Source organism: Pomacea canaliculata, linkage group LG5, assembly GCF_003073045.1.
Source record: "Pomacea canaliculata isolate SZHN2017 linkage group LG5, ASM307304v1, whole genome shotgun sequence".
Classification (NCBI taxonomy): domain Eukaryota; kingdom Metazoa; phylum Mollusca; class Gastropoda; order Architaenioglossa; family Ampullariidae; genus Pomacea; species Pomacea canaliculata.
In genome coordinates this window covers 12,127,819-12,146,560 of record NC_037594.1, presented here as the reverse complement: position 1 = coordinate 12,146,560, position 18,742 = coordinate 12,127,819, and the positions used below count along the sequence as shown (strand labels likewise).

The 18,742-nt window shown below is 40.1% G+C and overlaps 2 protein-coding genes and 1 long non-coding RNA gene across 16 annotated transcripts in view; 2 read left to right on the top strand and 1 right to left on the bottom strand.

Moving 5' to 3' along the window:
- LOC112563878 (calcitonin gene-related peptide type 1 receptor-like) overlaps positions 1 to 3,881 on the top strand; it is a 74,724-nt gene extending 70,843 nt beyond the window's left edge. For all 3 annotated transcript variants that reach the window (XM_025238297.1, XM_025238299.1, XM_025238298.1), the window contains exon 14: positions 595 to 3,881. In XM_025238297.1, the coding sequence (XP_025094082.1) occupies positions 595 to 648 (54 nt within the window). In that variant the 3' untranslated portion in view covers positions 649 to 3,881. The remainder of the gene's footprint in view (positions 1 to 594) is intronic.
- Positions 474 to 18,665, bottom strand: LOC112563880 (methyltransferase-like protein 27). 12 transcript variants are annotated; one of them, XM_025238308.1, is made up of 10 exons: positions 18,527 to 18,665; positions 18,225 to 18,271; positions 17,690 to 17,920; positions 17,439 to 17,494; positions 16,953 to 17,116; positions 15,880 to 16,011; positions 14,941 to 15,073; positions 14,461 to 14,553; positions 13,760 to 13,962; positions 474 to 804 (listed from the first exon to the last, which is right to left on the bottom strand). In XM_025238308.1, the coding sequence occupies exons 5-9, from the start codon at positions 17,088 to 17,090 to the stop codon at positions 13,778 to 13,780; spliced, it is 681 nt and encodes a 226-aa protein (XP_025094093.1). In that variant the 5' UTR covers positions 17,091 to 17,116; positions 17,439 to 17,494; positions 17,690 to 17,920; positions 18,225 to 18,271; positions 18,527 to 18,665; the 3' UTR covers positions 474 to 804; positions 13,760 to 13,777. The 12 variants fall into 12 exon arrangements, with proteins under 12 accessions (XP_025094093.1, XP_025094097.1, XP_025094094.1 ...); XM_025238312.1 differs by having other exon boundaries at positions 16,953 to 17,109; XM_025238309.1 differs by having other exon boundaries at positions 17,443 to 17,494.
- Positions 7,867 to 9,605, top strand: LOC112563882. Its single transcript, XR_003099134.1, has 2 exons — positions 7,867 to 9,012; positions 9,515 to 9,605. It is a non-coding gene; the product is annotated as an uncharacterized LOC112563882 (long non-coding RNA).
- Positions 18,666 to 18,742: the final 77 nt, after the last annotated feature.

The window sequence follows — 18,742 nt, the reverse complement described above, 5'->3', positions numbered from 1 at the left end:
TTGTCACTGGATTCAACACACCCACACACATTAAGCGAACAAATAAACGGACGAACGAGCAAGCAAAAAGCAAGCAAGCAAGCATGCAAAATAGTTATGTGGTGAAAACACACTGACGCTTTGTCTTCAAAGTCTGTTCTCCTTATTTGCCCCTGTCTTCCTACCTCATTATCTGCCCCTATCCCCTTGCTCTTCCTTTCTTTCCATTTCCCCCTACGACTGTCTTCTTCTGTCACAGTTAAACTTGTTCTTAAAAGGACAAAAGAATGAACGTCTAAATTTGGCAAAATGCTTACATTACATGGATTATATAAAATATTTCCCGTTTTTTTGATTTTTAATATTTGTTCTTTCTACTTTACGTGGACCATCTGAACTTCAAACACTAATCGCTATGAAAATTAGTCTTTGAAAGTCATTTCTTAGCTTTTTTTGCGCAATGCTCTCAGCTGCACAAATATTGTTTCACGATATGACTTTTTGTTGTGGTTTATTAAGACCCTCATAACAAACATCTTACAAAACATACTCTAAGATTGGACGATAATTTTTTGCTGTTGAAGAGATCCTTTAGGTCAGTATGTTTGTTTTCAGGATCCCACAGAGCTTCATCTGATGATGAACAGTCAGAAGAAGAGTGCTGCATGAAGGTCTTGTCTACGTCTGCGAACAGAACCGTTTTGTTGTTGAAGACGAGAGGAGTGGAGAGCCACGTGACGGTCAGACGTGTCCATGTGTAGCTGCTGTCGATGCTGATTGGATTGTTCGTCAAGCGGAGATTTCGTCGTCCTCCACATCAGGACCCTGCAACATCCAGCACACCGACAAGACAGTCTACTATATGGGAGGGAACCCACCAGAAAGTTCACTACACTCCACAAATAGTCCGACTGCAGCTGTGGCAATGAGCCCACGAATCTGACGGTGATGAGGACCTGAATTGACTTGTCCAATCAAGACAAGATTGAAAGATTTACCAGGAAAGTGGTCTGAGATTATAGTTAAAACTATGTTGAAAACATTTTACTTCTAACAAAATCCATTTTTATCAACATTCCACTTTCAAACGTGACTTTGAGTATTTTCCCCAGAAAAGCCATGTCGGAAAGCATTGCTGCTGAAGATTGTTTACTTTCCCAGAAATGGATCGTGCAAATGTTTGAAGCTTATTTGAAACATGGTTGTAATTTGCTTGAAATGTTGATGTTTGTATATGAACCGTGACTCTTGTGAAAGATTTATTAATCTAGAAAATTAATTTAAGCATTTTACTTGATAACAGACTTCAAAAACGGATTTTGCTGAATTCATTGGAAACGCGTTTGGATGGCATTTCGTGTTTGTTTCTTTGTCTGCTTCGTTTGATAGTTTAAAATAAAACTGTTATAAGCTAGTGGCTAAATCTTCATCTAATAAAAAGCATAACATTTATGCTAACACTGCCAAAAGACTTTTATTTCAATAACTTTAACATGGTGTTACTTTTACATAAAAACATTTTTAAAATGACTACAACAATACCTGGTAGTGTCTGGCTTTAGAAAAGGATATCGGGTTAACAGTGTTTTGTTCTTTATCTCCTATTGCCAAAGCTGGCATTTCAATGTAACCTTTGCTCACTAACACGAAGCAGTTCTATTATATTTCAAAGAATTTATTGAATCATTCATTCTCCCTTTTTCTGTGTTGGCTGTATAATGTATCACAGACCGTGGCAGCTGTACAAGCACTAAATCGACGAAATGTAAGAACGATTGCAACGAACGAGAAATATTTTGAAGCTGGAGCTGAGAACTGTATATCAGTAGAACTTATAAAGGCCACACCACGATTTTACCCTGTCATCATAGTTTACCGCTGCATATTTATGATGAACATAAGTTCGCCATATAAGATTCGTTACACAGGAAAGCAGTTGTATGTAGGTTTAAAATTTCGAAACTCGAACTAAATCTTGCTTGTAATAACATATGGACTCTTGAATGTAATGTGAGCATAATATTATTACAAATGTGTGTTTTTTTAAATAAATTCTGACACCGGAAGTTTAAAGCTTAAGACATATAGTTGACAATATGTCATGTGTTTTTAATCAAGTCTGTGATAACTTAAATGGAATGTTTTCGTGAGGGACTAGGTTATTTCTTATTGATATAGCAGTGTATATGCCAGAGACATTACATTAAAAGCCTAGCTGTGCATCAAGAATAACATTGTAAGTGATATGAAAAAAGTTTATGTTAATTAGCATTCTTATTGCAGTCTGCAATAAATGAACATTTAGAGGCCATCTTTTGTTGGCCACTTCGACCAAATTATGAAGACCAGTCACTTGGACGATGCATTTTTCACTGTATGAACTATGGACAAATAATTGTACTTTGCTTGAAGCTGTTTTTTTTTAAAAAAGATAAAGGGCTTTATTTTTCTTCAAAAATATAAGGCTTGAGGATAAGTGCCAATTGCAAAATTTCAGCAAATGCCAGAAATGTTCTCAAAGTTCAACGGGCTATCCATGAAACATTTTTATATCTCTGCATTTCGAGTTGATTTCGAATTTTTTTTTTTTTACAAGTCAGGGAATAGCTGATGAATAAATGCTGACAATCATCTAGAATTCGGTAACCAGATAAACAATGAATTCTCTCACGCCAGTGGTTATCAAGTTTTGTCCCAAACAATCCCTCTCATCTGTGACCGAGGCTCTGGCTTGGCAGTAGTCCCCAGACTTGTACTAATGCTGCCATCGAGTCCTTTCAGATCGTACAGAGATGTCTTAACCCAATGGAGAAATAGTTGTTTTTCCCTGGCAACTTAAAGGACGAATTAATTTTTTCCACATTCTAGACGGAGAGGTGAAGGCAGATAACATTTACCTCGCTGTAATTTCAGGACTCGTGTCACTGTAGATGTAGTGTCTCTTGAGTTCTTAAAGGTCACGATGTGTTGAACTTACAGCATCTCGTAGGCATTCATGTCAGACAGTCTGGCACTCATAAAACGCATTGAACTTTGTGCAAGCTATCTTGCTGTCGCCACAGATTTTCCCCTGTTAATACTATCACAGGGAACATATTTACTTGATGTGGAGTTGTTAGTTCGTTTTATTTTTTACAAAACTTTGTAATAAGCATGCAGTTGTTTTCTTGGGGTACAGGCTTTAAAGGGATTTACAGATCTCTGAGAGAGTTAATTCGCAGGCATGGTTGGCAGACTTTGGATGGACTGGCTGTCCAGTATAGTGTGGCACAGCCAAGTCTTTATGTTGGTCACAGGACGTGACTGGTCACAAAACGGATTTGTGATTTCCTGTCACAGGACATTGCGAGTCCAGGCAGGACGATTGCCGAAACGTGAACAACTTTTTCCAATCAAATTTATTACCAAGAGTAGTTGACTGATTCTTTGCTGCTTTCAAAGAATTTTACGTGTTTGTCGTTTTGGCTGATGGAACAACCGACATCTGCACTGCATCACTGCTTCGCTCAACCGAATAATCTTCGTGCAATGATCCGTGGAGCTTTCTTTCATCGGTGTTTTTTTTTTTTCTTTATACACAGCGATGGAGAACATGGCCGGCATATTAGTGTATGTGCATTTGCTCAACTTGTTCCCCACCATTTGCTGTGAACCTGTCATTAGCAGAAACAGTTTAAAGATATGGGTACATGTTACTGCGAACCTGTCATCACCAGAAACAATGTGCAAAGACGTGTTACTGTGAACATTATCAGAAACAGTGTAACGATATGGATACATGTTACTGTGAACCTGTCATTACCAGTAACAGTGTATGATATGGATACATGTTACTCTTAAACATGATTATGTGACATGCTGATTATGTGGTGTAATAAATTGTCTTTCGCTAGCAAAGATTATATATGCTGACTTTTTCTTCTTACCACCATTATACTTCCTCCTTCACTTTCTTCCCTTTTCTCTCTCTCTCTCTCCTGAATAAAGAATTTTCATTGTCTGTCCGGCACTCTCTCACTCTCTGCTTCTGATGTTTAATGGCATCGTTAAGCAAAGCTTCCATAAAATTAATTTAAAATAACTCACATACAATGTTTGCACTTTAGTGCTAACTGACATACGGGTGTTTACCAAGCATTGCTAAAAGACAGCGAAAGCCTCTCTACTTCATCTTGGGCACGTGACTGCGGTCTTCCTCGTTCATCTCGAGAAACCTGTGCACGTGACGCTCAGCAGCCGAGAGCCTGACCCTCCGCCAGGGAAACTAGAGGAGGTAACAAGGCGAAGCGAACAAAGTGATGAGGAGGTCCTCAGACTTAATTGCACTTTCAAAACAAGTTTATTTGTCGATTTCTGCAAGGAAATGCGACTAATCTCAGCATTAGGTTTGGCTGGTTACCTCGCATAATATTGTGCCGAAGGTGTTTGCTTGGACTGAAAAGAAATAACAGGTCCCCCTCCTCTTATAATTACTAGCAAATTAAAACATCTTTCTATTTCGATGCATTGTTTTCAATTTAAATATTTTTTGACACTTACAGTGAAGTCTTTGACGAATAGAATTTTAAAAGTTCCGATTTAAAGATCATCTATCATCGGTTCCCAAGTAACGGTTTGCTCCAAGGAAGAAAATTGATGGCTCGGTGCTTTCCCTGTATTTACCATGTACAAACTTGTGGCGCAGTTACTGAGCGAGTACTGGGTCTCTTTGCTTGATTTATGGCGATGGAGTGATGAACGGTTGGTGCTGGCGGCAAGTCCGTCAATAATCTCTAATTTATAGCTGCCAGCATTACAGGAGCAGCCTCCCTTGTTGGTGGCGCTTGGCTGAACTCACTGATGTGTCGGCCACAAACACGTCCACACAGTGTTCACACATAAATACACTTCAGTTAGTTGCACGTCTGTCAGTCGTGGCATGGGAATAGTTTACAATGTTCCTGTGTGTGTGTGTGTGTGAGAGAGAGAGAGGACGTGTAGGGGTCTTTGTGATGCGTCGCTGTGTCTGCATGTCTCTCTCTTTCTCTCATTCTCTCTGTGTTCTCTCTTTCTCTCTGTGTGTGATGTATAATGGATAGGAATGGAAGAATAATGGTTGCTGGTTCAGATCTACTCTTTCTATACCACCCTGTATATTTTTCCCCCTCATTTCTTACTTGCTATAACCGTGTTTCCAGTTAACGGAGCTGTACTTAGCTAAAGTCAGTTTTCTCGCTCTGAAAACATTAGATTAGAACAGTTTCCTCTGGGTTCCATTGAACACCACACCCTTCTTCACCACAAGAAAATAAACAGAACCTTACCAGAAACCTATGACAATCGTTGGCACCACGTGTCTTGTGGGCGCCGTCGCGCCTGGTGGCCAACCTTGTCCAACTTCAAATAAATCGCTGGCAAGTGGAACTCATTCATTGCGAACTCACTGTGCTCTCAGACTGACTGCCCTGGTGGAACTACGGAATTTGCATCAATCAGGCTAAAGGATGAACAGCTTTGGGAGGTCAGAGGGCGCCAAGACATGGGCTGCACCCACTGCACTGTCAGAAGAAAAGATATTTCGCGAACATTTGCGACTTGCTGTATCCTGTCAATATAATTCGAGTGACATTTCTGCATCGCATTTAGTTTACACCATAGTTACACATGGATAAGAATTCTCTTCAGTTGCTCACTTTTCAAATGTTGACAAAGGATCATCACTGCACAAATGATTCAAATATCAGACAATTTCAATTAAGAGCAAGTTTTTTGACACAAAAAGAAGTAGCAGGTCGTGGAGTCGCATGTCTCAAGTTTTAATGTTCGGTACCAGGTAGCTGCAAAAGGTAGCATTAATAAAAAGACTGAGTTGTTTGTCGAAACGTGACTTTGAATGTCCTGGAATTGTTTAACCACTTCCGTTCAGGTCAGGTAGAGAGAGAGAGACAAAGGGAGCTGTTACCACAGCGCCTGATACCAACGGACGAACGTTCAAATTCTCTGCTGCATCCCTACTGGAACTAATGATTAATGACGAAGCCCTTGTGACTTCTTTTTTACCGATGAGCCACTTCTTTTGCTTTTCCTGAAGGCAACCCTCAAAAAAACAGAGCCTGAGATTTTCTTTCTTCGTTCTTGCCAGAACACGAAACTTTGAGGTTGTTGAGAAAGCGAAGCTGGCAGTGATGTAGCGATGAGGTTGTGACTGAGCTCGTGGCGCACTCACCACATGGAACTTTGAATATCGAGGAGAAAAAAAAAACAACAACAACGTGAAGAGACGTGGTTATGAAATATTCATATATTCATACACCTTGCAGCAAGGGGTCAAGAAACACAATTTCTGGACAAAGCATAATTCAGGTGTGTCACCAATGACACAGACACACAAAGAAGTTTTTAACAATTGAAGTTTGCCGTTTAGTCCCTCTATAAGCAGTTGGTAAAAAGAAATTTCAAATCCCAGACCGGGTTACCAGCCCCCTACCCTAATTATGAACGATGGATACATGGGCACTCCGGGATTTGCTGTTCGTCCACTCAGTTACCTCCGGATTATCAGCCGATGTCTGTTCCCGTTGCCAATGACTGTATCCCGCAACGCCTACGGTACGAAGCTAACCCTTGGGTAACCTTATCGCTAATTCATGACTACGACCCACGCTAATTATTTTAAGTTTTCCTGTCAGAAGTACTCGAGGGAATCATCGAGCAGGGAGTAATGACATTTGTTCTTCAAACCAGACGTAACGGAAATCGACTTCTCACACCAGTAGCAAAGAAATTAGTTCTTAATTCAGCGATAACAAAATCAAATTGTCAAATCAGCAAAATAAAATTAAATATTGGAAAGAAGAATTTGAGAACTTGATCCCAAAACCAGGAATTAAAAAAAATACTCTTTAAACATCGAAAAGAAGTAACTCGAGATCCTAAAATCTGATGTTGATGCACTTTATGATGAGAGCATGAAAGAAGTGTACACCTTACAACACTTGTAAATAGCCCTTGACGAAAAGCGCCCTCTAGTTCAGTGGTTCTTAACCGTTTTTCAAAAGGTGCGCGAGCCCCTGTCATGCCAGTTTGTATCGCCTACACCAACTACATGGACATGAAGAAGATTTGACTCGTCTGCCTCCTGAAATGGTTAGGTTGAAAATATTTCTGAAAGAATTGGGTGAAAAGACTGTCTGCACTGCTGTCACTGAAACTGGTCTGCAATCATTACCTGAAATTAAAATCACTAATAAGAAGTATTTCCGTCACATTACATATGTCTATGAGAATGGTACGCTCTGTTCCTATTCTGGTTAAGGGCAACTACCCGTTCACTGTTGGTGAGTACTGCAGAAGCAACATGCAAAGATTGTTTATTGGTCAAGAAGACACTCTATGAAAAAAAAATCAGACTGGAAGAACGCTTTGGAAGGCATCGAAGCATTGGACATACAGATGATAGTCTCACTCTACATCGTATGAACTGTTCCCTGCTGGGAGCAGCTTATGGCTACATATGTGTCCTCCCATCTGGCCACAAAAACAACCCACCCCACCTAGCATTTACCAGTATGTTGTGTTAGACAATAAAATGGGCAGTTTTACTTTGGGGTTCTATATTCAAGTAAAATTAATAAAGAATTTCCATTCGCTCATGAGTTTTACTCATCCCCTGCACACATCCAGAGAGAGAGAAAGAGAGAGAGAGAGAAAGAGAGACAGAGAACTTGACAATTACGTTTTACTAATGAAAAATATATAATTGAATTCCCAACTATTAATGTTGAAAATAGCTTGGCTTGATTTATTTTAGGTCGTTTACAGTTAGTGCTGTTGTTGCTTCCACAAATTAGAAAGATACAAATCTCATATTCCATCGAATTGTTTGGTCAACGTATTCTAGTGATAAAGTGTCGGTACCAGCCAATATTTTCCCCTTTCTCAAAACGTTTGAATATTAAGTGCCATGTGTTTATAGAAAATAATATATATTTTACTTCTACTTTTTTAAATATGTTAGAAAAAATAACCAGAGGAATTTACAATCTATTAATCATCAGTTACAGAGTTCCCTTTCATACAAACGGTGGCACATTTAGAAAAGGGAACTAACTAGTCTAGTTACCTCCTATTGCTTATACATATGTGTGTGTGTGTGTGTGTGCTGTGAACGATGAGTTCTTCTACCCACAGCCTGTGGGGTATTGATATGATTAAAACAGTTCAGTAAATGAAGTCGGCTTTAAACTGTCATCTTTGAAAGGGGAACTTAAACAACAACACCACTGTAGATATTTTCGAGATGTAAAAACCTTCTAAACATTGCTAAAAGTATTACGAAGATTCAAACATCTTTCTAATAGACTGCAAGCTTCCATATTTGAAACTTTAGCTGAATTCTCACATTTGAAATATTTTTTCTATATTTTTCGAGCAATGTTTAAAATAATATCTGAACAAGTGTAATTTGAGATTTAAGTATCGAACTAAAACTGTTGTTTTAGGTAGTAAATTACGAATTCCCAATAATATTGTTAAATGTAAAAATATAATTTTATAATAAAGATGTTGCTAAACGAACAAGGTTTGTTATAAACCACAGTCGTTTGTCGATCTCGGCTTTTATCTACTTTCTCTCTCATACCTACTCACCCACCCACCAGCGGAATGAAAAAGAGTGTGAGATACAAGAGAGATAAAACCACAAACATTTCACTAGTAGCCATTTAGGGAGGATACTAGCTTGGCACTATACATAATATTAATATTCCTAAGATTATTTTGCCTTGAGTTTATGTGTAGTAAACATATAAATTTATAACAAGAAAAAGACTGATGAACGATCTGGAATTAACATTAGTCTGAGAAGCGAGATAAAAAAATAGCTTTTCTGACACTAACTTTAATTTGTTTTTTGACTTTTCTTGACTGAATGACAGTCATCTCAGACCTGGTTATGAAGCTGAAGCCGAAGGTCAGGGTTGGGAACTGTCTTACCGAGTGCCCAAAAATTGTTGGTCCTGCGAATCAGAATGCGTGCAGACAGGCCTGCTGCCTGTGAGTTGAAAAAAGTTGGATAAATTGTTCGAATCGAGATCAATTTTAAAGTGTTTTCTTTCACATTAACCCAAAATTCGAAACAAACGTTAAGCGCTGTTTTGCTGAAGATGTAAAATATATCATATTTATGTAAATATATGTATTATAAAGGTCAGTGTGTGATAATGAGTTTGTAAAGGAAAACGAACAACCGTGAAAAATACCGAAAGGAATTTCAGAGAATAAATAAATGTTTTCTGATGGAAAGTACTAAAATACACGGAGTCATTTAACTGAAGGATGTAGAGATATACGACAACTGCAACAGCTAAGTATTATATATTCAACTACGTTTCCATTCAGTCTTCTTGTCTTCAAGTAATTTTTATACGTCACCATTCTGTATTATTTCTTATATTCTATCTCTCTTCCTTCTTTATGACTGTAGGCAAAGCCATCTACCAAACGGCAAACTTTCAAATATTAATGGAACTAAAACTTTATTTTGTATATATTGCAGCTTGTTCCAAATTTTTTGCCTTGGCTAACGAGACTTCTTATCAAGCAACACGATCTTGAAGATGTGAAATAAAAATTTCATGTTCAGCAAAGTGTTTGTTTTGTGTATTTGTCAATTTTGCTTTATCCATGTGTCGTGGTGAAATGAGGTGGTGTCTGTGATATTGTATTATCAGTTCTTTTGTCATCGCTCGGAATGCTTCTAAAACATCGTAAAAGAAGGATAGTGTAAATCACGATATAAGAAAATATCAGATATAAAATGTTTCGGCTCTGAGATCACTTTAATGAAGTAGTTGTACTCTTATCATCATTATTGCCAGCAGCATCAACAATAATAACACGCTGAAGTTATTAATTGAGAAATACAGATATCATAGTGCGTTATGTACATTTATAAACTGAAAAGGGCAAAAAATACATTTCACTGAATATTGTACACGCAGTAAAAACTTGTTATTGTCACCAGTGTCAACCATACAAGGATGGAGGCTGAAGACAGCCGCGTGCGCTAACGTACTGGGAGTGAGGGCGAGGGAACCTAGAGTCAAGTGGACTTCATAAACTGGGGATGTGAGGGACGGGCGTGAGAACTGGGAAATTTTCATATATATAGTGACACAGACAGACAGAGAGAGACAGACAGACAGACAGAGAGACAGAGAGAGAGAGAGAGATATTATAAACTGATATGGACAGTCATCTCTCTCTTTTTCTTATCTCTTAGCCCTCCATCTTGCTTTTCTCGTGTGTCCATGTAGGTAAATGTGTTTTGTCTATTAGCGTAGTACTAAAACAAAGAATAGCATGCTTCGGGAACTCTTTGTACACTATTTTCACTAGAGCGGCTCCAGAAACAAAGATGTGAAGAAGTGAAAGAAGACTGAATAAAAAAATTCTTAGAAATGTACAGGACATACAGCGCATGTGTAGTGGATTCCAATAAAGTAGATACAAACAGATCAAAGCACAGTATTCACCATAGCAACCACTGTAGTTGAAGTTCAAAAGTACAATAAAGGGAGACATCATGAACACAAACTGTCAAAAATAACACAAAATAATGAGCTAATCGTAACAATTCAAACTTTTTGTTTAAGCTTAATAGTGCGGTTTTTAAGTGTATTTGGGTATTACTAGAAATATCATCTTAAAAAAACTACTTAGCATTCTTTTACCTACGGGGTAACTCATTTCTTAGTTGTCCACCTCCTGTGACTTGCTAGGACAGTGGTTCTTAACCTTTTTTGAGGTACCGAACCCACAAGTTTTGTAAGCACATTCACTTCTATAGTTTCATCACGAATTGCGGGTGTGTCTTCACCTCCGTGGCGGAGGCTCCGCCGAACCCCTGAGACCGACTCACCGAACCCCTAGGGTTCGATCGAACCCAGGTTAAGAACCACTGCTCTAGTTGAATGGGATCAAGATGATTACCTTCTCTGACGGGTGGGCTTACCCGAGCTACTCTTGGTATGTGCATGAATCTTGTCAGACAATAGTTTGGTGGCGTGACCTTTATTTCTGATCACATCCCCTTGGTGCTGGACCAGGCTCAAACTTTACAATGAAGTATTTCTTTGGTGCAACGATCATGTTTAGTTTTGCTTCTTTGTTGTTGTTATTGTTGTCTGACATCTTTCTCTTTGATCGTCTTGGTATGCAACCAATTGTATCCAAGCATTAGCCGTCACTTTACGGCAAAATCCATCCTCAGTAGCTAGAGAGACTTGGAATCCACCCCAGTGGAAGCAGCACAACCACTGGTTTCGGCTTTTAAAAGCTTTACTCGCCACTCTCATTGCCCTGATGACAGCAGCTGAAAATCACCGAAAGAACGATTACACGGAGGAGACAAACTTAAGTCCGACTAAAAGGGACTGCTGTCTACAAACAAACCTCGTGCCATTATTCGGTTTACTTTTCACCTTTATATGTTCCCCTCGGAGTCTGGTGCCGATGATGGCGGCCAGCGATGAGATATGGACTCTATGCGAAATGCTAGTCATGCTTGAGCGGTCAGAGACACTTCTGGGTCATCCAATAGTGTCTCAGTGTCTGAGATACCCCAGTGAACGGGTCCCCCGTGTTCTGTCTTCAGACCATTATTCAGGCTGTCTCATGTCCTGGATGTTTCTTCAAGATATACATAAAAGAACTGTGCCAGTACAGTTGCACACTGTAAAGCCGCTTCTAAGCAGTCTTTCAGACTCGTTCTAATCCAATGTTCGTGTCATTCATCATTCATGCCAGGAATCTCTCCGGACTTGACTTTTGTAGGGCATGGTGTGATTTGCAGGAAATACGGGGATCAGATACCACGTAAATCACTATCTGCTTTCTGGCCAGCAATTCATCCCGGAAACATTTCCAGACTTTAATTTTTTTTTTTATATTTTACTGTAAAGCCATCTGCTCCAGTGAAGACAGATGGCAAGATGTCCCGTTTTCCTCAAAAGTGGCATCTTCATGTGCAACTGTGGAGCTACAGCGAGAATCGACTCTTTTTGTCTCACAATTTTCTCGATAGTTTCTGACAAGATCGAGGCTTTCCAAACGAGATGTATTTCCTGATTATTTGTTGCCAGCAATGGAACTAGATGAAGTTGCTGATATGGAGCAAATTCCAAATAAGTCATGCATTCTTTCACTTGGACACTGAGTATTCCGGCCACTGCACTCTGCGGTAATTGTCTATCGCCGGCCTCATGTGCACTCTTCAAGCGGAAAAAGAAATATGAACAACCCAGCAATGGCAGAACTTTTAGCATCACTCTTTTTTCGCAGCTAAGAAATTATTTAACGCATTTTAAAACTTAAATTTGTCCGCTAAATTTACCGTAAGGAATTGTTTTCTCACGAAATTTCCATTTTCTACAGTTAGGAACTGTATGCATCGCTACTGTAAGAAGTCTGAAGCATTTGTGTCTAACACCTGCATTTAATTATATGCATGCTGATTTAGGAAAAAAAAAAACTCTGTTTACTTAACCATTACTTGATTTTCAGTGTTAAAACTCGCATCACCAGAGCAAACACTGAGCGTACCCATTATTTTTAACGTATATCGAATACAAGCTTACTCAGAGGCACCAGCATGCTTATAAAAGTAGAGTACCAAACAATTGAATTGTTCTTCTGAGTAAGTCATTCAGTATGACACAAGTCATAAGTCAATGATGTTTCACAAATACTGAGACATGGAGAGGACATTATAGCAGCTGATGTAACAAACGGACTTAAAGCAGAAACACAAATGTTAGTTTTAATGTTGTAGTTTAAAATGTCTAGCACTGTAATGATTAAACTGCATTTATGAATCAAGCATATTTAATACTAATCTTTTTACACATTCTGTACTATAACATACTGTGAATAATTAAGGTAAACGGTGGGTGACAAAACCAGTTAAATACAATGACATTTCTTGTGGAGAAAAGTGATCGGCACTCTACCAGTCTGCCAGAACGGATTGTGATGGAGTGCCGAGGTACCACTGTCTCAGCATCTGTGTTTTGCTGTTGCACTAGTAAAGATTAATCCATAGTTCTTAGTCTCTAGCTTCGAGACGTTTAGTCTGAGACTTGTTTACGCAAGATATGGCGAAGTTTAAATGCGCAATTTCCTGTAATTCAGCAGCACTAAACCTTTCTAGACGGGTGTGTGCATAGCTTGATCATCCCACCCCACCCCTAGACGCAGAATATTAAAACACATCGGCTACAGACACATTCAAGTCTGTGACAGTTTAGAAACGGTACCCTCCACTTTATTTTTCCGCACAAACACCAGTTTCGAAAGTTTAAGGTCTGTTCAGCTGTAGGTGTGTAGATTCCTCTTTCCTCCTCCCCTCTCAACCACCCACCACCACTAACACCAACACCAACACCAACCTCGTGAGGACAAGCCTTGTCAGTCAAACGCCGCCTGCTGAAGGTCGATTTCGGTTGAAAAGCTTTTTTTCTTCATCTCACGAGCAGTGACCGACTTCCTCCTCTCCACCTCTACCCTCCGTCCGGCCACGGTTGCTATGGTTACGGATGTGCGCAGTAAGTAGTACGGGTTACTGCAGAAATGTTGCAGATGGTCGTGGTGGAGGAATTATAATTTGTTTGTACTCTATGTCAAGACTGGCCATGCTAGTTGTGTTGTCATGGATCTGCTGTGTGTCTGTTTTATGACTCGTGACTTTTCGCTGTGACATGAATCGTGGCACAAGGTAACGCAAGCACGAGAAAGGTCTTACCTTGGGTGCTCCGCGTGCTCACAGCACCTGATGGACGAGAACGAGGCCCTCTTTGCCTCTCAGGAAATTGGGAAAGGTGGAGCTCGAGACGGACTTCCACTTGCCTTCGTCCTCCAGGCGCCTCATGAGGGGCTGAAGGCGTCCCACGTAGTCCGAACACTTGTCCAGGTGTTCAACTCGTGTCACGTTCACTATGTAGCCCCCTGACCAACATGTTAGACAAGCAACAACATCATACAGGGCTACCACCTCGGCGCTTGCTTGCGCCCTCTTATCATTCCTCTTTGCTCTTACTGTTAGAAAGGTTTAGCTTGTCAGCGAGTGTGTATTAGTGTAGTGTGTGCAAAGCGAGTGGGAGAAAGCGAGTAATGGTCAAAATTATTGAAGGAGACAGTCGTGTGGATGAAGCCTGTGTTCAGGAATCAGCAATTTCTTGCCCAAAGAAGGTAGCCCTTTTACAACTCTTGTTACTAGTAAGATTTTGTAAATCTAGAATTCGAAACTGCATTCATGATTTAACTAATTACAACTAGAATAATACTCTAAGCAAGCACGAGAATGCAAATCATTTCTACCACTCTCCTAATTTTTAAAACAAAAATCTTATTACATTTCTACGATATCTTCAGACGGTTTACGGGCTGTACATCATGAAAGTACAGGAACATTCAGTATGATAACGGGAACAGTTCCAATCATACCTGGCTTTACCACGCGTATCATTTCCTGAATGGCCGAGCAGGGAATCTGGTTTTCGCCCATTCCGCCACAGACCACCAAGGCGTCGTAAGCACCTGAAAACACAAGCAAACGCGTGTCTGGTATAAATGTGCTCATCGTGCAGTGTTTCCTGTCTGTAAGTGTCTTCCTGAATACTGAAAATCCTCCCAACCGAGCTTTCACACCCTCTTGACGCATTTTCTAAACATGATTTGGATTTCTTGTACACGATGTTCGTACATGTCTACGCTGAAGGAAACAACCAGCATCACCAGTGACTTATAATAGATAATATAGATAATTAGAGGAGAGAACAATTTAATTAAAAAAAGATAGTATGAAATAGAGAAAGAGAGGATAGAGAGAACTAAAACCTACAACAACCCCTACACTTTTATGTGGAAGGAACTATTCTAATATATACTACTTTCTGCTGTCGCATGCCGCGATGGCTGCCTCACCGTCGTCTATGGGTAGCCGAGTGTCTCCGATGGCCTCGTTGAAAGCCTGCTGTAGATTCCTTTCTCGCGCCTTGCTCAGCATACCCTCGCTGGGATCAAGGGCGTCCATCTGACGAAAGCCCAGGGCAAGAAGCTGTAAAGGCCAAGTGCATTTTGTCACATATCTGTTTTTCTTTCCATCCCCTCCCACACACACTTTTTTTGTATATCAATTCCTTTTCTTTCACATATCTGTCCATCTTTGTCCTATATTTAGTCCTCTTTGACCAACGCACTGACAACATGTACGAAATATTTGCAATAGCAACGCGTCAGCGTTACATAGATGCTACTTTGACTAGCAGAAACAAAAGTATACTACTTCCAATAGCAAAGCATTGACAACGTATATCGAATATTTTTACGCAGTGCATCTACATCAAGTACATATAATAAATGAAACAGAAACTCAAAATACGAAACACTTGTTACAGCTCCATATCAAGAAGAAATAACTACTTGTGAACATTCGTGGTAATTATGTCACGCGTGATACACCAACGATGGCGACAAGGAATGCATGAGCTGCAATTCACGGCAACTAAACATGCGGACTGACGGTGAACATGTCAGCATGGGATGCATTCATGTCACCTCTCATTGAAATCAGCTTCATTTTACACATCACTTACTGTTTACAAAGCGAAGACTACGTGATCCTGAATGTGTGTCTAAGATCTGCTGGTTCACGCGTGTGCGCACGTGCATGACCGCGAGAAAGTGAGAGCTCGTGCCGGCTCGCTATCTTTCGTTGAGACTTTCATGTTTGTTGCAACATTCAAAGTATTTTTTTCAGTAATTGGAGAGATGTACAACTTGTAACTCCTGCCCATGTAATGTGCAGCTCTGTAACTTCCTTTACCTGTGTAATAGCAAACTAACGTAATAAGATGGTGTCACCTCTTCGCCCACCAAGCCGGTGCCAGCTGCAACGTCCAGAATCTTCACTGCCTCCCTTGTTTCTGGTGGGTACAGGTCTGCCAGAGTCGCAGCCGTCGTCCTGGGACCATTGTAGTCAAACGCCGTCAGGTACTGTCCACAGGAAACAGACGACCAATGCGAGAAGCAGCGTGACAAAAAAATAAAAAGAGAGTGCAAACAATTATTCCATAGTCATAATCTTTGGACGGGCTGTACACAAATATAACGAAAAAACCAAAAATACAATATCAGATTTAAAATACTCATAATTTTTTTTTTTTAATTGAGAAATTTTTTCAACAAAACTCCACGCAGCCAAATCAATGTTGCAACCAGAAAAGGTGAAGCGCGTGGAGTATTATTATAGTATTTACATACAATAATTTATTAACTTAAGCTCTACGGATGCGAGCAGCATAGTACATGAATTTTTTTAAAATCATTATTCGAATAAAATGTATATACAATTTTTATGTGTATTTCTGGTGGAGGAAGAGGTGGCCCCAAACTGACACAGTCGCCCTTTAAAACGTGCGTTAGCGCTCGGCACGATGCATTAGTGTACCATGAACATGTCTTTGCTTCTTGGTTTAAGTTCTAGTAGGGCGCAGCTTTTTTCTTTAATGATATATTAAAGCTTAAACAGGGTACTACTTCTCAAAATCTTGGTGATTACCTCCTCTTCCCCTCCGTTCTGGAGAAGCCTGCCATGTACAGAAAGAGGTCAGAAACACAAACATGAAGAATGTCCGTGAATACGTTTACGTTGTCAAGGATACAGTCAGTGAGCTGAGATCACATGTTAATTAGGCGGGTATGTGAACAAACCTCTTTCTGTGCATGGTTTCAAAGGAACAGTGTGGGAGAATTTCAGAGACTAGAGTGGGTGGGGCTATCATGTCAACTAATAGATCGGCGGGCTGCTCTTCTTTAAATCCCGAACAAATGCTCTATGAGGACGAGAAAAGATGGTAAGACAACCTAGGCTACATTTAATATTTATATAATACATACACATTTACTATAGATTATATACATATATACTGACTTACAACTTCATACATGTCGCTGGTTGCGCTGTAGTGCTCGATGCTATTTCTAGCTCCCAACCCCGGCATGAGATATTTGTTTATGGCTTCTTGTGCTTCTGCCACCAGGCCGGAGGAATTTTCTTCTGTCAGCATGCTCATGTCTTCCTGAACTTAGTGTCTAAGACCTTCAACGATTCCCATAATACATAAATGTTCACAGACATGGCAGCCATGCGAGACACAAAGAGAAAGAGAATAAAAGAAGGAAGAAAGCATTTACACTTTTATGAACTGTGTCTCAGTGGATACGTTTAAGTCAGTTGCTTCTGTACAATTTATATTTATACTGTAAAATTCTCCCCCCCCCCCCCCACCACACACACACATACTCTATTTAAGTTTCTTCTCCGCTAGGAAAATATGACAAGTATCCCCCTCCTCCCCCTGTCTAAGGGGAAGTAATTATGCAACATGGCGCACGGAGTTCTGTTCACACAGTTCACTCACCCACCGTTTTTCTCCCCCAGTTCCTGTGAGTGGTGCCGGTGACAGCTGATCTTCACCTATCGTAGTAAGACAGTCTTGGTGGTAGAGAAGGGGTGATGATGAGTAATTAGCAAAATATCCTCCGTGTCACATCTATGTGATGACCTTGACATAATGTGCACCGACAGGGAGCATGGAGTAAAAACCAAGATGGTGCTACTGCTGACACTGACTTCAAAGTATATTTCAAATAAGTAAGTGAAGGGAATTACCTGTCAAGTTCTATGACCGCGTCAGAACAGACCCGCTGGCACACAAACGGTGAAACTCGCGATGGGGTCAAGAGACCGAGATAAGGCTTCTAGGGTCACGTGCCATGGGTCAAGGTTCAAGATTTGCTTGTTTATGTGACGTCAGACATCAATGGCTGATCGCCTCTCGCTAACCAAAGACCTACCTTCGTGTCTTCGTAACAGTTTGCACGATGGAGCGTTTCTTGTCCTCTGTGAGGAATAATAATAATAATCTACATGTATGAGAGATTCGGAAATAACGTAGTAGTAACAATGATTGTGAGAGTGAATGGCAGTCATAGCAAGAGTGAACAGCTTTGTAACATATGAGGTACGGATAGACCTGGGACCCCTTTAAGATGAGACAAAATGTTATTTTGCATTATTTGTATGTTATTAAATTCTTAAGTCTTTTGTTCGAGAAGGAGCTGGTAGCCGTGCTGCGCGATTTGTAAGTGTCTGGTGTGTGGACATTGTTCCCCTGAATTAAGTTAACATGAATAGTAAGAATTACCTCATAACTGTCACCCACGTGACCAGATTCCTAGGGGCTGATGTTTCCTGTTTGATGAGAAAACGCAGGAACATTGCAACAATATAATTTTGGAAAAGCAAACTGTTTTTAATCTTCTGTATGCCATTATTTTTTTATTTCGTTTGTTTTCCCAATGTCGCCTACGTCCTATTAACCTACATCTACAAGGCTGCCCAGTCACTGTGGTCTACATCCATAAGCCGTCTTGTCTTATAACCGTGCCCGAACCTACCTGATCCATATATTAAATGTAACTTTGAAAAACACAAGAACAAACTGACCTACTATTCTACCTCGACGAAACGTAGACAGACGGCTGGCGCACACCACCATTATAGTCATGATGATCATCACATCGTCTGCGAAGTATTCACCCGTTTGTAAGCAAAGTGCACAGGGCTCCTGCGTGACCAGGTATCACGAGGCCATGCGAGTGATGTACCTAGCCACTCGGAATTAGGTTAGCGAAGGGGGTTTAAACTTTAAAATTGGTTGGT

Excerpts from the sequence above, each read along its gene's own strand:
- LOC112563880 (XM_025238304.1), bottom strand. The coding sequence starts at position 17,090 with ATGAGCATGCTGACAGAAGAAAATTCCTCCGGCCTGGTGGCAGAAGCA. Across the intron at positions 16,012-16,952 it reads CCAGCGACATGTATGAAGTT|TACCTGACGGCGTTTGACTA; the intron begins GTAAGTCAGTAT and ends TCCTGTGGACAG. Across the intron at positions 14,554-14,940 it reads TCGGCTACCCATAGACGACG|GTGCTTACGACGCCTTGGTG; the intron begins GTGAGGCAGCCA and ends TTGTGTTTTCAG.